General features: G+C 41.0%; 1 protein-coding gene across 2 annotated transcripts in view; it reads right to left on the reverse strand.

Annotated features, from left to right (window-relative positions):
* Positions 1-17609, reverse strand: part of LOC126474501 (ionotropic receptor 93a) — a 198241-nt gene that overhangs the window by 60505 nt on the left and 120127 nt on the right. For both annotated transcript variants that reach the window (XM_050101977.1, XM_050101971.1), the window contains exons 11-12: positions 10930-11083; positions 36-250 (exon numbers count right to left, since the gene is read on the reverse strand). In XM_050101977.1, the coding sequence (XP_049957934.1) occupies positions 36-250; positions 10930-11083 (369 nt within the window). The remainder of the gene's footprint in view (positions 1-35; positions 251-10929; positions 11084-17609) is intronic.

The raw sequence follows: 17609 nt of genomic DNA on the forward strand, positions 1-17609 counted from the left end.
ATGAGACAGAAAGTAATTTAAATTTGATACTGTACTTTTAGTAACTGTTCCAATGAAGAACCAGTTATCAGACCCCAAGAAAGTCCCCTTCCTGGCATAAGGCGAACAGATGTCAAAGGTGCTTCTAGTATTGGAAATGTAAGGAAAGCCACCAAGTTTCCACTGTATGATGTAACTAGGACAAGGACGACAAGCCACCATGTTCCTACTAATAAGCGACTGCTGTCTGCTTTTGGCATGTTTGCTCCACCTGTGGGATACAAATAAACAAATGAAACAGGGGTAATTACAGTTAAAGCATTGGCATTTTAATAAAGTAAGTAAGCTTTTTAACTACAGTAAGGTAGGTTAAAACGTCATTCTCATGTAATGTATAGATTGTAATCTGACATTATCAAAAATTTTATATTCACATTTGTCCTGCTAAAACCTCTGAGATCACAATCTGAATGGAATAATATTCTCTGACTAACTACAGCTTATGTCTACAAAGAAAATGATCCTCAAAACTAATTTACAATGAGATAATGGTAGATGTATTTACTTTATTGTAGTTCCATTATATCTTACAGGATTCAGATTCATTTACAAATGAAGTACTTATAAACTTACCCTTCATGACATAATAATTACAAATGATGAGTCCACACCGTGATGTTATTTCAGTTTTTTCGGAGATATATTCTTGGAATTAAGTCTATAAATACATATTAGCTCATACAATAATTGCTAAGTCATAATGCAGTAAAAAGTTTAATTAGTCACATCTTATGATAACAGATTTTCCAGTGAAACTATATGCACCACGGGAATCAGCACATTGAAAATAATATATTAAATAATAGATTTAAATTATTCTATTTTATTGCGAGTTCCATTTATCATGATAGCAATGCAGTTGCAAGGATATGGAATGAGTCAGTATTTTTACAATGTTAACATTACAGCAGAACACAATATGCTTAATTCATGACAAGATTTATAGTAACAACATGTAACACTAGAAGAAATAAAACATATTCCATACATCAAGATTAATACCATATGTACACATTCAAATTAACAATATCAAAGTATTTGAGTAACTATATTCCACTACAGTGACAAATAGTTTACATTTTTGCTTACATTGAATGGCTAACTCAGTTGTATAATAAAAACTTCCTCCTATGCACTAAAAAATTCACTGATTGAATAGAATGACTTTTGTATTAGTATTCCTTCAATTTGCTCTTGAACTTCAGTGTTTCAGGAACAAGACTTTTGATGACACTGGGTAGAGCATTGTAATTTGTGATGCCTGTATAATTTACTCCTTTCTGTGTAAGGGTATAGTTTGATTGGCTTCTATGAAAGTCCTCTTTTGACCTTGTGTTGTGACCATGATATTCACTATTGGTCTTGAAGAGAGAGTGGTCTTCATTAATGAAACATACAAGGGAGTATATGTTCTGAGATATCATTGTAAATACCTTTTCCTAAACATATTTCCGGATGAGTGCCTTGGTTGCACACCATTCATGACCTGTATAGCTCTCTTCTGAGCAATAAAAACTCTCTTGTCAAGGACTAATGGCCCCAAAAGATGATTCTGTAAGACAGAAGTGCTTGGAAATATCCTAAATAAGCAGCTCTTATGGCATCCTTATGTGTGATTGATGCAATTATGTGTAAGGCAAATGTTGCAGAGTGTAGCCTTTTTCCTAGATCTAGAATATGGTTGGACCAATTTAGTTTGCAGTCAATGTACACACCCAGGAACTCTGCTGAGTTGACTTGCTTTATTTGTTGTCCATGGGGAAATGTTTAGTTAAACTTTTGAAATATCTGAGCCTCTACCACAAGCATGTTACTTAAAAAAAGTTATTAGCAGATATGCACTACTAAGAGCAGATGGGAGATTCTAGTGTGCACTTTTTCTCTTTCATCTATGCATAACCTTGGAGACAGGGGTGTCCTCTGGAGGTTTGTGTGCCCCAGCAGATGAAGAATAAATGGATGGATAGCTTAGTCAAATAAAGCACTAAAGAGTGGTTTCAGTTGAAATAACAAGTACATGTTTCAACCATCAGTAAAATTACAGACTGGATTCACTTGAAAAGAAGAATGAATAAGTCACTCAGTATGGAAAAGTATGATGGACTGCATTGATTATTTTCTATTTGGTTCCTCCAACAGACTTGTTTCACTCTGAAGAAATGAATGAATAACAATCTAACCAATAAATTAAACTACAAGCTACTGAATTAATTGTTTTCATTTGCTTGCTCCCATACTATGATTTTACTCAAAAGATTGAATGAATAATTCAACCAATACATACAAGTACAATTGACTGAATTCATTGTTTTCCAATAACTGATTTAATTGATTGCTTTCATTCTGCTGTACCCATTGCTGCCTGCACCATTCATCAGTCCTCTGCACATTCTCCTGCAATTCACCAAAGTCATTAGGCATCGCTTCCAGCTTGTAGACAACCAAATCATCTGCAAACAGCTTCATGGGGCTTCAAGTGTTATCCAATAGATCATTTATATACCAGTATTTTGCAGACAGTAATGATATCATCAGAGTTCCTTAGGGTACTCCCGAATTTACCTCTACATTTGTTCATTTTGTTCCATTAAGAGCAACATGTTGAGTTCTGTCTGCACAGAAGTCTTGGATCCAGTCACAAATCTGGCCTAACACTCAAAAAACTTCAATTTTTTTTTTCACTGAATGATGGTGTGGAACTGTATAAAATGCAATTAGAAGGAAGGTCAGTGTTGACCGTAATTTTGATGATTTATTAACAGTGAAATCGATTTTTGATGCCATGTTATTTGTATATTTTTCTTTTTTTCCAGTTCTGTAATCTGACACCTTATAATTTACCTGTTGATTTTTATTCTTGCATGTTCCTTTTTAAAGTTGTTTTGAAAATAACATGTCAGTGTTTGTTGGCAAGATGTGCATTTCCCCCCTCCTTTTTGCTATGCATTTTTAATGTACAATTTTAAATTTGAAATATTCGGTTATTGATTTTCAAGTGCACATTTGGTATTTTGCATAATCTGTTTGCCAAATAAAGTAATGTTAAGTCTTTACATGACACATGTCACATAGAGGGTGTTCCAAGCCCTGTCACACCGAGGTCTGCTGTATAGGTGCATGTAAACAGTGGCTTCAGTTATTGCGATCGTTTCATAGCTTCTGTTACTGCTAATAACTAGACACCAGTCCCTACGAGCTTTAATTTATATGCAAAAGGTATGTTCTTACCAACAGTTAGTTTATACTCAGCTGTATTTGTGGTCTTTTGCTTCTTATTCACTGAACACTATATGTTTAACTTCCAGCACTGAAGATGATAATTATGTGATCAAAAATCGATTTTTCTGTTAATAAATTATCAAAATTATGGCCAATGCTGACCTTCCTTCTAATTTTATTTATCATATAGTTGTTGTGCACACAGCACTCTATGGAGTTGCCAATCAATGTATAAAAAGCCTTCCTGAAGCCAAGGAACATGGTTTTAGCCTGAGCACCATGTTGTCAGTGTTCAGATTGGATGGCACAGTTTTCTTTCAAAATCATTGAATGCTTTTCTCCTTACACTCATTTTCACTTTGCTCCACCTTCGTTTCTCAGTTAGGTTTTTACTTCTCTTAAATCTGTGATGAAATTCTCTTTGTTTATTTATCAAATTTCTAACATGATTATTAAACCACAGTCAGTCTCTCTCATTGCTTAAGTATCCTGTCACTCTTGCTAAGCAAATGTATTTTCCTACCTTCCTTATAAGTCCTTATAACTTCTATAGTCATAGGGGTAATGCAGGAGTAGGTCTAATAATAAATAAGAAAAAACGAATTTGTGTTCCAAGATACTATGAACTGCATTGTAGTAGACAATATAGACACAAAGCCAACACCTACTACACTAAAACAAGTTTATACGACTATTAGCTTTGCAAATGGTGAAGGGGTTGGAAGAAAGTAGGATGAAATAAAACAACTTATTCAAACAGTAAGGCAGATGAAAAGTTAACTGTTATGGGGGACTAGAATTAAACATTAGGAAAAGAACAAGAAGAGAAAATAGCAGGATAACATGGTCTGGAGGAGAGGAATAAAAGAGGAAGACACCTTGTTGTATTTAGCTCTGAGTGTAATTTAACCATTTCTAATATATGGTTTATAAATCATGAAAGAAGGTTGTGTACGTGGAAGAGGTAACAGAGGTTAAATACGGGGAGGAAAAGTATGTACAAAAACTAAATTAAATTGGAGGGTATGAAAGGGAAGAAGTAGTTGAGAAGGGTGTGAGACAGGGTTGTAGAGTTTCCCAACATTATTCAATTTGTACACTGAGTAAGCAGTAAAGAAAATCAGCTAGAAACATGGAAATAAATTAAAGCTCAGGAAGAAGAAATAAAAACTGTGAATTCTGATGATGACATCATAATTCCATCAGAAACAGCAAAGGACTGGCAAGAGTGGTTTAACAGAGTGGACAGTGTCTTAAAAATAGGTTATAAGGTGAATACCAACAAAAATAAAAGAATGGTAATGAAATGCAGTCAAATTACATCAGGTGATGGTGACAGAATTAGATTTGTAAATTAGGCGCTAAAAGTAGTCAATGATTTTTGCTATCTGCGCAGAAAAAAAATGACAAAGGTCTATGTAGTCCTTAGGACTCTGGTACACAGAGCATATGCCATTTTTGACAGGGACAGTTTAACCATAAAACTTTTGCATTTGATGGTTATTTTTAAGGAACATGGATACTCTGAGAAGCAGATTTGTCAGGCTATGGAATTTGGACCATTACTGGAGCTGCATGAAGAGGAGCATAGAACAGTGGCCTTTATTCCTTATGCTGGGGGCATATAGTTTAAGACTGTAAGAATATTAAGGGGTTTTAACATTAAGTGTGTGTTCCATCTGCCTTCCAAGATTAGGGCACTGCTCAGCTCTGTGAAACATGATTTGGGGCTTAGGAAGCCTGGTATATATAAAATTCTGCTTCAGTGTGGGAAGGCTTACATCATCCACTCAATTCACACAGTTCATGGCAGGTGCGTCGAACATCGCCATCATATGAGGCTACAACAGCCGGAAAAATTGGCTGTTGCTGAACATTGCTTAAGCGAGGGACACGGTGTGGAATTTGATAAAACTGCGATAGTTGCCAACACTTCCAGTTTTTAGAACAGTGTCTATAAAAAGGCAATTGAAATTAGGTTGGCAGATAATTTAATTAATAGAGACAATGGGTTTTCTCTTAGCAGAACACGGAACCCTGTACAATCCTGCATCAAAACAGAACTTTCTTCACTGCGGCCAGTCTGAGTGTTAGAAAATCATCTTTGAGAGTGATATATCATTGGTGCTGGTGTACTACTAACTGCAGCACCACCTGACCAGTCTTACAGGACAGCAACTATGATGGGTGGTGTGTGCACTGTGTACGGTACAGAGGCCTGTATAGGATGTTGATATGCAGCCTGGCATCAGTTCTCAGCAGGACTAATCAGCAGAAGCAGCATTCTCCTGAAGATAGTGAACAGTTGGATTGCCTAAATAGTGAATTGAGTTGATTTTAGGATTTGTCAGCAAACCTGAAGAGACTTTCAAGAGTTACTATGCTGGGAAAGCCTATGAAGTTGCAGTGCAACATCTCAATAGGGAGTGTTCAGCTGAGTTGCTGTTTGCATTTTCTGCACATCTCAGTATTGCTATAGCACTGTCTGACAGAAAAATAACTACTGATAACCTTTACACCAATGTGTCATTCTCAAGGAAAAACATGCACACAAACACATACAGTCACCCACATACATACACCCGGCTCCCTGGCTCCTGCCACCTCTTTCCTGGTCCATGGTGAGTGTGCTGGGGTGAGGTGGGGGAGCAGGGTGAGGTAGGATGAGGGATGTAGTGAGGTAGGAGGCAGGGACAGGCTTGGGGAGGGGGGCGGGGGAGGGTTAGCATCTAGCATCTTGTGGGAGAGAGTGGAACCAACTGTGGGCTAGCTACGGGTCTCGTAAAGTGGGCAGGTGGCAGACGGTTGGGCATGCGATTTCACAGACTGGTACTTGAGATACAAGCACACAACTACACACACATACACACACACACACACACACACACACACACACACACACACACACACACACACACAAAACATACAAACACACTCGTGGGTGAGGGGTGGGGGGACAGCAACTTACGTTAGGTCTATGCCATGGAAGTTACAGGAACAAAGGATGTGCTATAAAGAATAAGGATAGATCCCATCTGCACAGTTCAAAAAGCTGGTGGTGGTGGAGAGGACCCAGATAGATTGGGTTGTGAAGCAGCTATTGAAATCTCACATATTATACTCTGCTGCATGGTGTGTCACTGGATTGTCACTTTGTTTGCAGCCACAGTTTGGTGGTGACCATTCATTCTAGTTGACAGCTGTTTGATTGTCACAATAATATAAAATGCTGTGCAGTGGTTGCAGCAGAGTCAGTATATAAAATGGCTGCTTTCACAGGTGGCCTGGCATCTAATGGGGTATGATAAGCCTGTGATGGGATTGGAGTAGGTGGTGCTGGGTGGGTAGATTGAACACCTCTTGCATGTGGGTTTTGGTGTCCCTCATTTCAGGGCATGATGAGAGATAATCAAAGGACTGACGAAGGACATGGTTCGGTTGTACCAGTCCCAGTTGGCATCAGATGATAAGGGGTGCCATGTTTTTTGGTTAGATCTTGGGATGGGTGTGAGGATTAGGTGTGTGTGGGGATGCCAGGCCTTTGTGAGGCCTTCAGCATAACTGCAGACATGTCTGCCACAAGTGCCCAGGCTGTATGGGAGTAATTTTTTGGCATGAAAGGGGTGGCAGCTGTCAAAGTGGATGTACTGTTGGTGATTGGTGGGTTTGATGTAGATTGTGGTGTGGATGGAGCCATCTGAGAGGAGGAGATCAACACTTTAGGAAGGTAGCATGATGGGTAGAGGAGGACCAGGTGAAGTGGATGGGACAGAAAGTTTGGAGATTGTGGAGGAATGAGGATAAGGTGTCCTGATCTTGGATCCAGATTATACAGATGTCATTATTAAATCTGAACCAGACCAGGGGAAGCTAGGGATATTTCATATTGTTGGCCCTGAAGAAGTTGACATAGGAAGGTGCCATGCTGGTGCCATGGCTGTGCCATGAATTTGTTTGTACACCTTCCATCAAAGGTGAAGTAGTTATGGGTTATGATGTATTTGATTAGGTGCACTAGGAATGAAGTGCCAAGTTTGGAATCTGCAGGTCACTGGGGAAGGTGGTGTTCAATCATGGCTTGGCCATGGAGAATGAGGGATGTTGGTGTATAAGGAGGATGCATCTTCAGTGATGAGTAGGGACCATGGAGGTAAGAGTGTGGGGAAGGTGGACAGCCAGTGCAGGAAGTAGTTGGTATCTTTAATGTGGGAGGCTAGGTTTTAGACAACTGGTTGCATATGTTGGTCAACAAGGTTCGAGATCCTTTTGGTGGGGCAACTGTAATCAGCTACAATGGGACACCCAGTATTATTAGATTTTTGGATTTTAGGGAGCATGTAGAAGGTGGGTGTGTGGATTGTTGTTGGGGTGAGCAGGGAGTTGGATTCAGGGGGAGATTCTGGGAATGGCCTAAGGATTTCAGCAGGTATTGGAGGTTATGTTGGGCTTCTGGGATGGAAGCACTTTGACAGAGCTTGTACTGGAGGTCTCAGACAACTGGTAGAGGCCCTCTGTCAGGAAGTCACTCCAGTTCATCGCAACAGTGGTAGAACCTTAGTCTGCTGGGAGGATGATCAGGTCAGGATCCATTTTTAGGTTGTGCAGGGCAATCCTTTCTTCTGCCGAAAGGTTGTTGTTCTCAGGCAGACACCTGGGGAAGGATGGTGAGACCAGGTTGGAAGTTAGGAATTCCTGGAAGGTGACCAGGGGATAGATCAGCTAGAATGTGGAATGGTAACAGTTGGATGATGGTATGAATTGGGACATGCAGGGTTCCTTATAGTACATCATTTGCTCCTGCAGGCTGCCTGGCCTAAACATGATGTAACTTGCTGTCCCCTCAACCCCCACCCAATCCAATACTGTGTGTGTGCATATATATATTTGTGTGTGTGTGTGTGTGTGTGTGTGTGTGTGTGTTTGTTTGTGTGTGTGTACCCCCAATTTGTGTTAGCTAGTAGTGAGCTCCTATCTAAAGCCCTAGTCTGTGAAATCATGTGCCTAGCTGTCTGCCACCTGCCCCTTCTACCTGCACACATAGCTAGCCCACAGACATTCTCCACTCTCCCACAAGCCATTACACTCTTCTCCCCAACCCCCTCTCAGCCTACCGCCTCTCTCCATCCCTCACCCCATCTCACCCTGCACCCCGACTCATCTCACTACATTCACCATGGTCCAGGAAAGAGCTGGCAGTCAACTGAATACAATGTACGGAGACAGGCATGTGCATTATATTCACCGTGGGCCAGGAAAGAGCCGGCAGTTGACTGAGCACAATGTAGGGAGGCAGGCGTGTGCATGTGAATGAATATGTGTGTGTGTGTTTGTGTGCATGTTTTTCCTACAAGCTTGAAAAAGAAAATTCATTCTGAAAGCTATCAAAGCCCTATACCTTTTGTTTGTGGGCCTATCGATGACGCAGTGCTTCTGCCTTTCAGTGAGTCATCTTCTTTATTCCTAAATAATTTGTAATCTACAATAAAAAATACAGCTTTACCTGGTATAGAAATGTATTTATGCGGCATGCAAGCATGAGAAAATAAAAAGTGGCTAACAATGCCTAACAGAAGAAGAAAAATCACATACACTGATGACTTGGGACATTATGAACACATTCTTAATAGCACTATGGCCTCCCTTTAAAAACCAGTATAGAAGTGATTCTGAATGGTGAGGTAAGTTTCTGAAGCTATGTGACACCAGATGTACTGGTGGTCTGTGGGCATGGAGCTGGTGCCCAAAGGCCACCCTGATGTGTTCCATTTTGGTTGCCAATACATCAACATGAGTTCACTATCATGCTCTTCAAACCACTGCAGCATGGTCTGTCCTTTGATATGGATACTTATTCTTATGGAGATGCTATCATCACTGGGTAAGATATCAGATGTCAGTGGATGCAGATGGTGCACAATAAAGTTTACGTAGTCAAAAGCAGTCATAGCACCTTCAATTACTATCACAGCTTCCATACAGGCCTGCATGCATGACCCCCATAGCATAATATTGCTACCCTCTTCCCGTGTCCATGGCATGGTACATGTTTCAAGTAGCCATTCGCCTGAATGACTGCATATCTAGACACAACTGTCGACCTTGTGTAACAAGAAACATGATTCATCTAACCAGATAACATGTTTTCATTGATCCACGGTCCAATCTCAATGATCTGGTGGCAACAGCAATCATAATTGACGCTGTTGTTGAATCAAGAAGGGAACATATAAGGGTTGTCCAGTGTGGAGCTCTATGTTCAACAATAAGTGCTGAATGATGTGCTCTGAAACATTTGTGCCTGCACCAGCATAGCACTCTGCCTTCAGATCTGCAACATATCACTGCCTGTTCTGATTTAGAGTGGGCAAGCCTCCAACCCCCACGTTTTGTGATGAATCATGACCACCCAGCACCTTGACACCTACTCATGGTCTTGCTGTCCTTCAACCACTTTTCTCAGATGCTCAGGACAGTTGCACATGAACAGCTGACCAGCTTGATCATTTCCAAGATTCTCATTCCCAGATGTCAAGCCATAACAATCTGCCCTTTGTCAAAATGTATTGTGTCAGTGTATTTCTCCGTTTGCAATCTGTATTGTTGCTAGAATTGTTGCCCATTCATCTCTGCTCCCCCCTATACTCACCTTCTGTGTAACATATGCACAATGGCTCCAGATAGCATTTAGTCTTGTGTTTTGGCTCATCAGCATATGTCCAAGTATAAATGGCAGCAAGCGCTCCACAGCATGTGTGTTTTGTTGCGAGTGCACACTAATGTAATGTACACAACTTGTGTACAAAGCAGCAAAAGATGTTCATTTTGTTCTATATATTATGTCTCATTGTCTTAAAATGTGAAACTTCATGCATAAAAAGCAGTTGCTCATATTTATAAGTAAAAGATTCACACAAAGCATTTAAATCACTTTTTCCTTTTAAACACGAATAAAATAGCATATTATGAACAACTGTCTCATGGAGCAATGAAATACTGTAATTTTTTCATGTTTTTATTTTAGGTCAGAAAGACTCATCATGGGTGTTTCAGTATCATAATATGATAAGATCACTTAAGGGGTAAAAACCTTTAACTTTTTTATATTACCTTGAAAAAAGATTATTCAATCAAGCTATAAAAATGAGCCAGGCCTGTCCTGTGTAAATAATGAGAAATATTCCAGAATAACAGTATTATGATCTCATTGGAAATATTCAGTAAGTTTTTAGCAACCAAAATATGAAATATTATCACATATTTAATGGTGTCCGCCTACTTAGCTGGGTGACAACATGTTTCTCGGAGAACTCAGGAACTGGATGTGTTGTCCTCATCATCATTTCATTCTCATCAACCAGCACGCAAGTTGCCCAATGTGGTGTCGAATTAAATAAGGCTTGCACTTGGTGGCCGAACTTCCCTGAAGAGGGGCCTGGCAGCCAACAATGCTATACACTCATTTCATTTCCTTATTTGTGGTGAGAATTCAGATTTCAATTTATACTTGTGTATGTTAGCTGTTTTTGTCACAAAATCTGTTTTGATTCTGTGTTCCTTCATTTCCCTTGGGTATTGCTTAACTGTATATTATCCAATTTTTAACTTTAGGTTATAATAAATTTTACACATTAAGATGTAAATTAAATTTACCAAAACTGAGTTACACCTTACCTTGCTGTAACAGGGCACCATACATGTACCAAAAGCAGTTCACCATTTTTGCAAGACCATTGACCTTTTTCAGTCGGGGAACCACACTTAGATGATTCATCCAGTACAATAACATTGCCATCATCAGTACTGATGCCACAACACATAGCCATGTCTGCAAGGGATAGAAAAGTTATGTCATCTGCCAAGTTTCTACAAACATATAGTACTCACTTATAAAATGAGTGCAGATCATATCAGTAAACTTTTGCTGTCATGGTGTTCAGCTGTTGATTTGCGGAATATATCTTTATATCTGAGTCTGAAGTACGAGATACGGTGGAATAAAGTTTCAAAACAGTAGGAGACTTATCTCATCAATGGTTATATATCTATGTTCTCCACTGTGTCCTTAGGGTTGACTGTATAAATACCATGAAGCATCATAGCCTAAATATTGCTAAGTGTGAAGCATTTGATTTAATGCTCCCTTTACTTTTCTTTAATAACAAGTACAGTTTTCAGTGAGAACTATTGTGGCACAGGAAGCCCATAAAGTATCCACATAAATTCAGTAAAACATTGGAGTGCCTTTTTAAAAGCTACTTTAAAAGATTTGTTAGAAATGTGTGAACAGTTCCACATTAGCATGATTTATCTTGGGATAAACTTTCTCACATTTCATTGTACCTATGATCCAAACTAAAATTTAAATTCCTTTGGAGAATAAAATAAATATCCATTCAGTTTCCTTTTTTGTTTGCACTTGTTTTCATTTTTCAGTAAGAATAAGGAAATGTAATTATATTATTGTCCCCATAACCATCACTATACAATGAGTTCTTTGTATGAGGATCTTAATAAAATAACAACAATGTGAGGGAAAAATAGATTTCTACTTACCATAAATATGACATGTTAAGCTGCAGACATATGCAATTAAAAGACACACATTAGCTTTTGGCCACAGCCCCCACCAGAAGAAAAGATAAACACACACACACACACACACACACACACACACACACACACACACACACACACACACACACACACATTCAGTCACAGAAACAAGCACACCTCATGCACACATGACTGCCATCTTTGGCCACTCGAACAAGAATGCAACTATCATGTGGAATGGAAGCTCCAATGTGGATGAGGCAGGGACGGACAAAGGATAGCATTCCTTGGGTGGCGGAAGAGAAGAGCGCTGTATCATGGAGTGTACTGGGACTAGATTGCCGACAGGCCCAGTGTCAGGAGGGTAGGGAGGTGGGGAAGGGGGGGGGGGGGGGCGGAGGATGAAGTGAAGGAGGAGAGGAGCAATAAAAGATGGGTGGGTGCATCATTGGCAGGGAGCAGATGGCGAGAGACAAGAATAGGGAGGAGTTGATAGGACAGAGGGGGTGGAAACTTTTGGGTGGAGGTTGTGGGGAGAGTATGTTACCAAAGGTTGAGCCTGGGGTAAATTTGGGAGCAGAGAATGTGTTGCAAGGGTAACTCCCATCTCCACAGTTGAGAAAGGCAGGTGGTGGAGGGGAAAATCCAGATGGCTCAAGTAGTGAAGCAGCCATTGAAATCAAGCAAGATATGTTCAGCTGCATGTTGTGCCACAGGGTGATGTACTTTGCTTTTGGCCACAGTTTGGTGGTGGCTGTTCTCCCTGGTGGTCAACTGGTTGGTAGTCATATCAATATAAAAAGCTGTGAGGTGATTGCAGCAGAGCTGGTATATGACATGCCTGCTTTCACAGGTGGCCTGGCTTCTTGATGGCTAAGAATGTCTTCTCTAGATAACCTATAAACAGACTGGCACAGGAGAGTGTCATGTAAGTGCCCATGTCTGTGCTGCAGATTTTATTTGTATATCTTCCATTCAAAGAAGAAGAAGTTGTGAGTTAGGATAAGGTTGGTTAGCTATATAAGGGATGACATAGTGAGTTCGGAGTCTGAAAGACACTAGAAAACATAGTGTTCAATAGTGGTAAGACCTTGAGCATGAGGGATGTTGGTGTATGGTGAGGTATTGTCGACAGTCACAAGCAGGGATCCAGGAGGTAAACGAGTGGGGATGGAGGAGTGTTGGTGAAGGAAGGGGTTGGTGTCTTTGATGTGGGAGGCTACATTATGGGCAGTTGGTTGAAAGTGTTGGTCAATGAGGACCAACATTTTTCCATGAGGGCACAATAACCAGCCACAATGGGGCATCCAGGATTGTTCGATTTATGGATTTTAGTGAGCATGTAAAAGGTGGGTGTGTGGGGTGTTGCAGGGGTGGGGAGGGAAATAGATTAAGGGATGAGGTTCTGGGAAGGGCCTAAGGCTTTAACCATGGATTGGAGGTTATGTTGGACCTGTAGGAGGGGATTACTCTGACAGAGTTCATAGGTGGAGCAGTCAGATAACTAACAGAGGCCTTCCACCTAGCAGACATTCCTTGCCTCCCAAAATGACAAACCCGTAGTCTGGTTCAGCTTCATTGATGATATCTTCATGGTCTAGACTCACGGCCAAGACACTCTGGCTTCATTCCTTCACAACCACAATACCTTCTCTCCAGTCCACTTCACCTAGTCCCCCTCAACTTGGCATGCCACCTTCCTTGATGTTGACCTTCTCCTCCATGATGACTTCACCCACACCTCTGTCCATTAAACAAGTCAACCACAAACAGTACTTGCATTTTGATTCCTGTCATCCCTTACACACCAAAAAAATCTCTCTCGTACAGCCTGGCCACTCAGGGATGTATCTGCAGTGACATCTCCCTCACCCAGTACGCTGAGGGTCTCACCTAGGTCTTCACATACAAGCACTATCCCTCCTACCTAGTTTGAAAACAGACCTCTCATGTAATTTACTCTCACAGCCCCAATCTTCCCACTACCCCCAAGAACCAGCCGCAAATGAATGCCTCCCTTGTCACCCAGTATCACCCCAGATGGAACAATTAAAACAAGTCCTTCACCAGAGCTTTGTTTGGTGTTATCCTTCCCCCTCACTGCCCCCTCCAGATCAGTACTTCCTTTCCACATGATGTGCATATTCTTGTGTGAATGAATGTGTGTCCATTTCTCTTTCTTTTTATGACAAAGGCTGTAGCCAAAAGTTAATGTGTAAGTGTCTTTTAATTGTGCCTGTCTGCAGCTTAACATGACTTCTTTATGCTAAGTAGCAATCTATCTTTCCCTTACATTGTTGATATTCCAACCTGGAGTTTCCATTGTTTAATAAAAGAATGCATCATCAAAAACACACTGTTTTCAACAGTGTCATTTGCACCAGGTTATCCATTAATGTAAAATTTAAGTGTGAAAGAATTTACAGAAAGGTGTGGCATATACACAGTTTTCAGATTCATGATCATCATTTACAATTATTGTTGGTTACGTAATTAATACAGCAATAAACTTTTAAGTTCAGTACCTGTACATAGTAGTTCTTATCTGCATCTTAATTATGGGCACCACATCCAATTTTAAACAGATTGCCACCATGTTGTTAAAATTCATGCAATTTGTTACACAGCAAATAACATTTATGACTCATATTCTAAGGAAAGATAGGCTAGGAGTGGAATTGTATATAAGACGAGAAATGTGGAGCAAAATACTTCTTTTTTGTATGGAACAAACTTCCTGAAAGAAGGAAAAAGGAAGACCCAAGCGTAGTGCTGATAATAAAGCTGAGAACATATAGACCTAGTTGAAATTTATGTTCCTGATTCAGTGTATTTGCGCAAATACAATTTCAAACAGTTTTCAATATGTCTACATGTCTAAATATTTTCTGCAGTATGGCTTACATATATGATTTTAAAAATAATTTTCCATTTGTGTGAATGTATTAGTATATTCTCAGTGAAGCATAAATATTTAACTTCATCAGCTTTCTTTACGTATGCAAGATTCTTGCGTAAATTAATGCTGACTGTCAGTATTTATCATTACTGTGCATCAAAAAATGTGTATATATATATATATATATATATATATATATATATATATATATATATATATATATATATATATATATATATATCTAAAAAGAAAGATGATGAAACTTACCAAACAAAAGCGCTGGCAGGTCGATAGACACACAAACAAACACAAACATACACACAAAATTCTAGCTTTCGCAACCAATGGTTGCCTCGTCAGGAAAGAGGGAAGGAGAAGGAAAGACAAAAGGATATGGGTTTTAAGGGAGAGGGTAAGGAGTCATTCCAATCCCGGGAGCGGAAAGACTTACCTTAGGGGGAAAAAAGGACAGGTATACACTCGCACACACACACATATCCATCCACACATACACAGACACAAGCAGACAAATATATATATATATATAATGGAAGGAAACATTCCACGTGGGAAAAATTATATATAAAAACAAAGATGAGGTGACTTACCGAACAAAAGCGCTGGCAGGTCGATAGACACACAAACAAACACAAACACACACACAAAATTCAAGCTTTCGCAACAAACTGTTGCCTCATCAGGCCATTCGTCTTCCCCTCTCCTTCCCTCTTTCCTGATGAGGCAACAGTTTGTTGCGAAAGCTTGAATTTTGTGTGTGTGTTTGTGTTTGTTTGTGTGTCTATCGACCTGCCAGCGCTTTTGTTCGGTAAGTCACCTCATCTTTGTTTTTATATATATATATATATATATATATATATATATTACAATAGCTGGTTCATATTGATTATCTGTTATTATTATTATTTCAAATCTTGTTTTTGTGTATCAATGATAAAATGATAAGTTCCTAGTTAATTTTGTTTATTCAGTATAAATCTGGCTACATTACATGTCTAATACCATTGTAAAAAATGATCTAGCAACAAAAATAAACTACACATAACTGTTTGAATGAGAATGTTACAAAGGGCCCACTGTCTATACTTGCTTATCTGTTCAGAAGATATTAAAGTCACCACAAAGAATTATGGTAGAGTTCTCATTTGAGAAAATGTTGAGCATTTCTTCCAAATTCTTAAGAAAGACTTCAGTAACTCCAGATGGTGACCTGTAAATTGCTGCAACAATTATTTTCTTCTTTAAACTATATAACTGGATGGCTACTGTCTCCAAATCCCCCCCCCCCCCCCCCCACCACCCTCCCCCCAAATGCCATGATTAATTTTCGTGTACATCCATGTGCAGTTGACACTTCTGTTCCTTCTTCAACAATAATGACAGTACATTTAATTACACTCCTGGAAATGGAAAAAAGAACACATTGACACCGTTGTGTCAGACCCACCATACTTGCTCCGGACACTGCGAGAGGGCTGTACAAGCAATGATCACACGCACGGCACAGCGGACACACCAGGAACCGCGGTGTTGGCCGTTGAATGGCGCTAGCTGCGCAGCATTTCTGCACCGCCGCCATCAGTGTCAGCCAGTTTGCCGTGGCATACGGAGCTCCATCGCAGGATTTAACACTGGTAGCATGCCGCGACAGCGTGGACGTGAACCGTATGTGCAGTTGACGGACTTTGAGCGAGGGCGTATAGTGGGCATGCGGGAGGCCGGGTGGACGTACCGCCGAATTGCTCAACACGTGGGGCGTGAGGTCTCCACAGTACATCGATGTTGTCGCCAGTGGTCGGCGGAAGGTGCACGTGCCCGTCGACCTGGGACCGGACCGCAGCGACGCACGGATGCACGCCAAGACCGTAGGATCCTATGCAGTGCCGTAGGGGACCGCACCGCCACTTCCCAGCAAATTAGGGACACTGTTTCTCCTGGGGTATCGGCGAGGACCATTCGCAACCGTCTCCATGTAGCTGGGCTACGGTGCCGCACACCGTTAGGCCATCTTCCGCTCACGCCCCAACATCGTGCAGCCCGCCTCCAGTGGTGCCGCGACAGGCGTGAATGGAGGGACGAATGGAGACGTGTCGTCTTCAGCGATGAGAGTCGCTTCTGCCTTGGTGCCAATGATGGCCGTATGCGTGTTTGGCGCCGTGCAGGTGAGCGCCACAATCAGGACTGCATACGACCGAGGCACACAGGGCCAACACCCGGCATCATGGTGTGGGGAGCGATCTCCTACACTGGTCGTACACCACTGGTGATCATCGAGGGGACACTGAATAGTGCAAGGTACATCCAAACCGTCATCGAACCCATCGTTCTACCATTCCTAGACCGGCAAGGGAACTTGCTGTTCCAACAGGACAATGCACGTCCGCATGTATCCCGTGCCACCCAACGTGCTCTAGAAGGTGTACGTCAACTACCCTGGCCAGCAAGATCTCCGGATCTGTCCCCCATTGAGCATGTTTGGGACTGGATGAAGCGTCGTCTCACGCGGTCTGCACGTCCAGCACGAACGCTGGTCCAACTGAGGCGCCAGGTGGAAATGGCATGGCAAGCCGTTCCACAGGACTACATCCAGCATCTCTACGATCGTCTCCATGGGAGAATAGCAGCCTGCATTGCTGCGAAAGGTGGATATACACTGTACTAGTGCCGACATTGTGCATGCTCTGTTGCCTGTGTCTATGTGCCTGTGGTTCTGTCAGTGTGATCATGTAATGTATCTGACCCCAGGAATGTGTCAATAAAGTTTTCCCTTGCTGGGACAATGAATTCACGGTGTTCTTATTTCAATTTCCAGGAGTGTATAACCTTCCTTCTTTCCAGAAAATGAGACAGGACACTCTGGCAAGCTTTAATATTTTTGCTG

The sequence above is a fragment of the Schistocerca serialis genome, chromosome 1, assembly GCF_023864345.2.
Source record: "Schistocerca serialis cubense isolate TAMUIC-IGC-003099 chromosome 1, iqSchSeri2.2, whole genome shotgun sequence".
NCBI lineage: Eukaryota > Metazoa > Arthropoda > Insecta > Orthoptera > Acrididae > Schistocerca > Schistocerca serialis.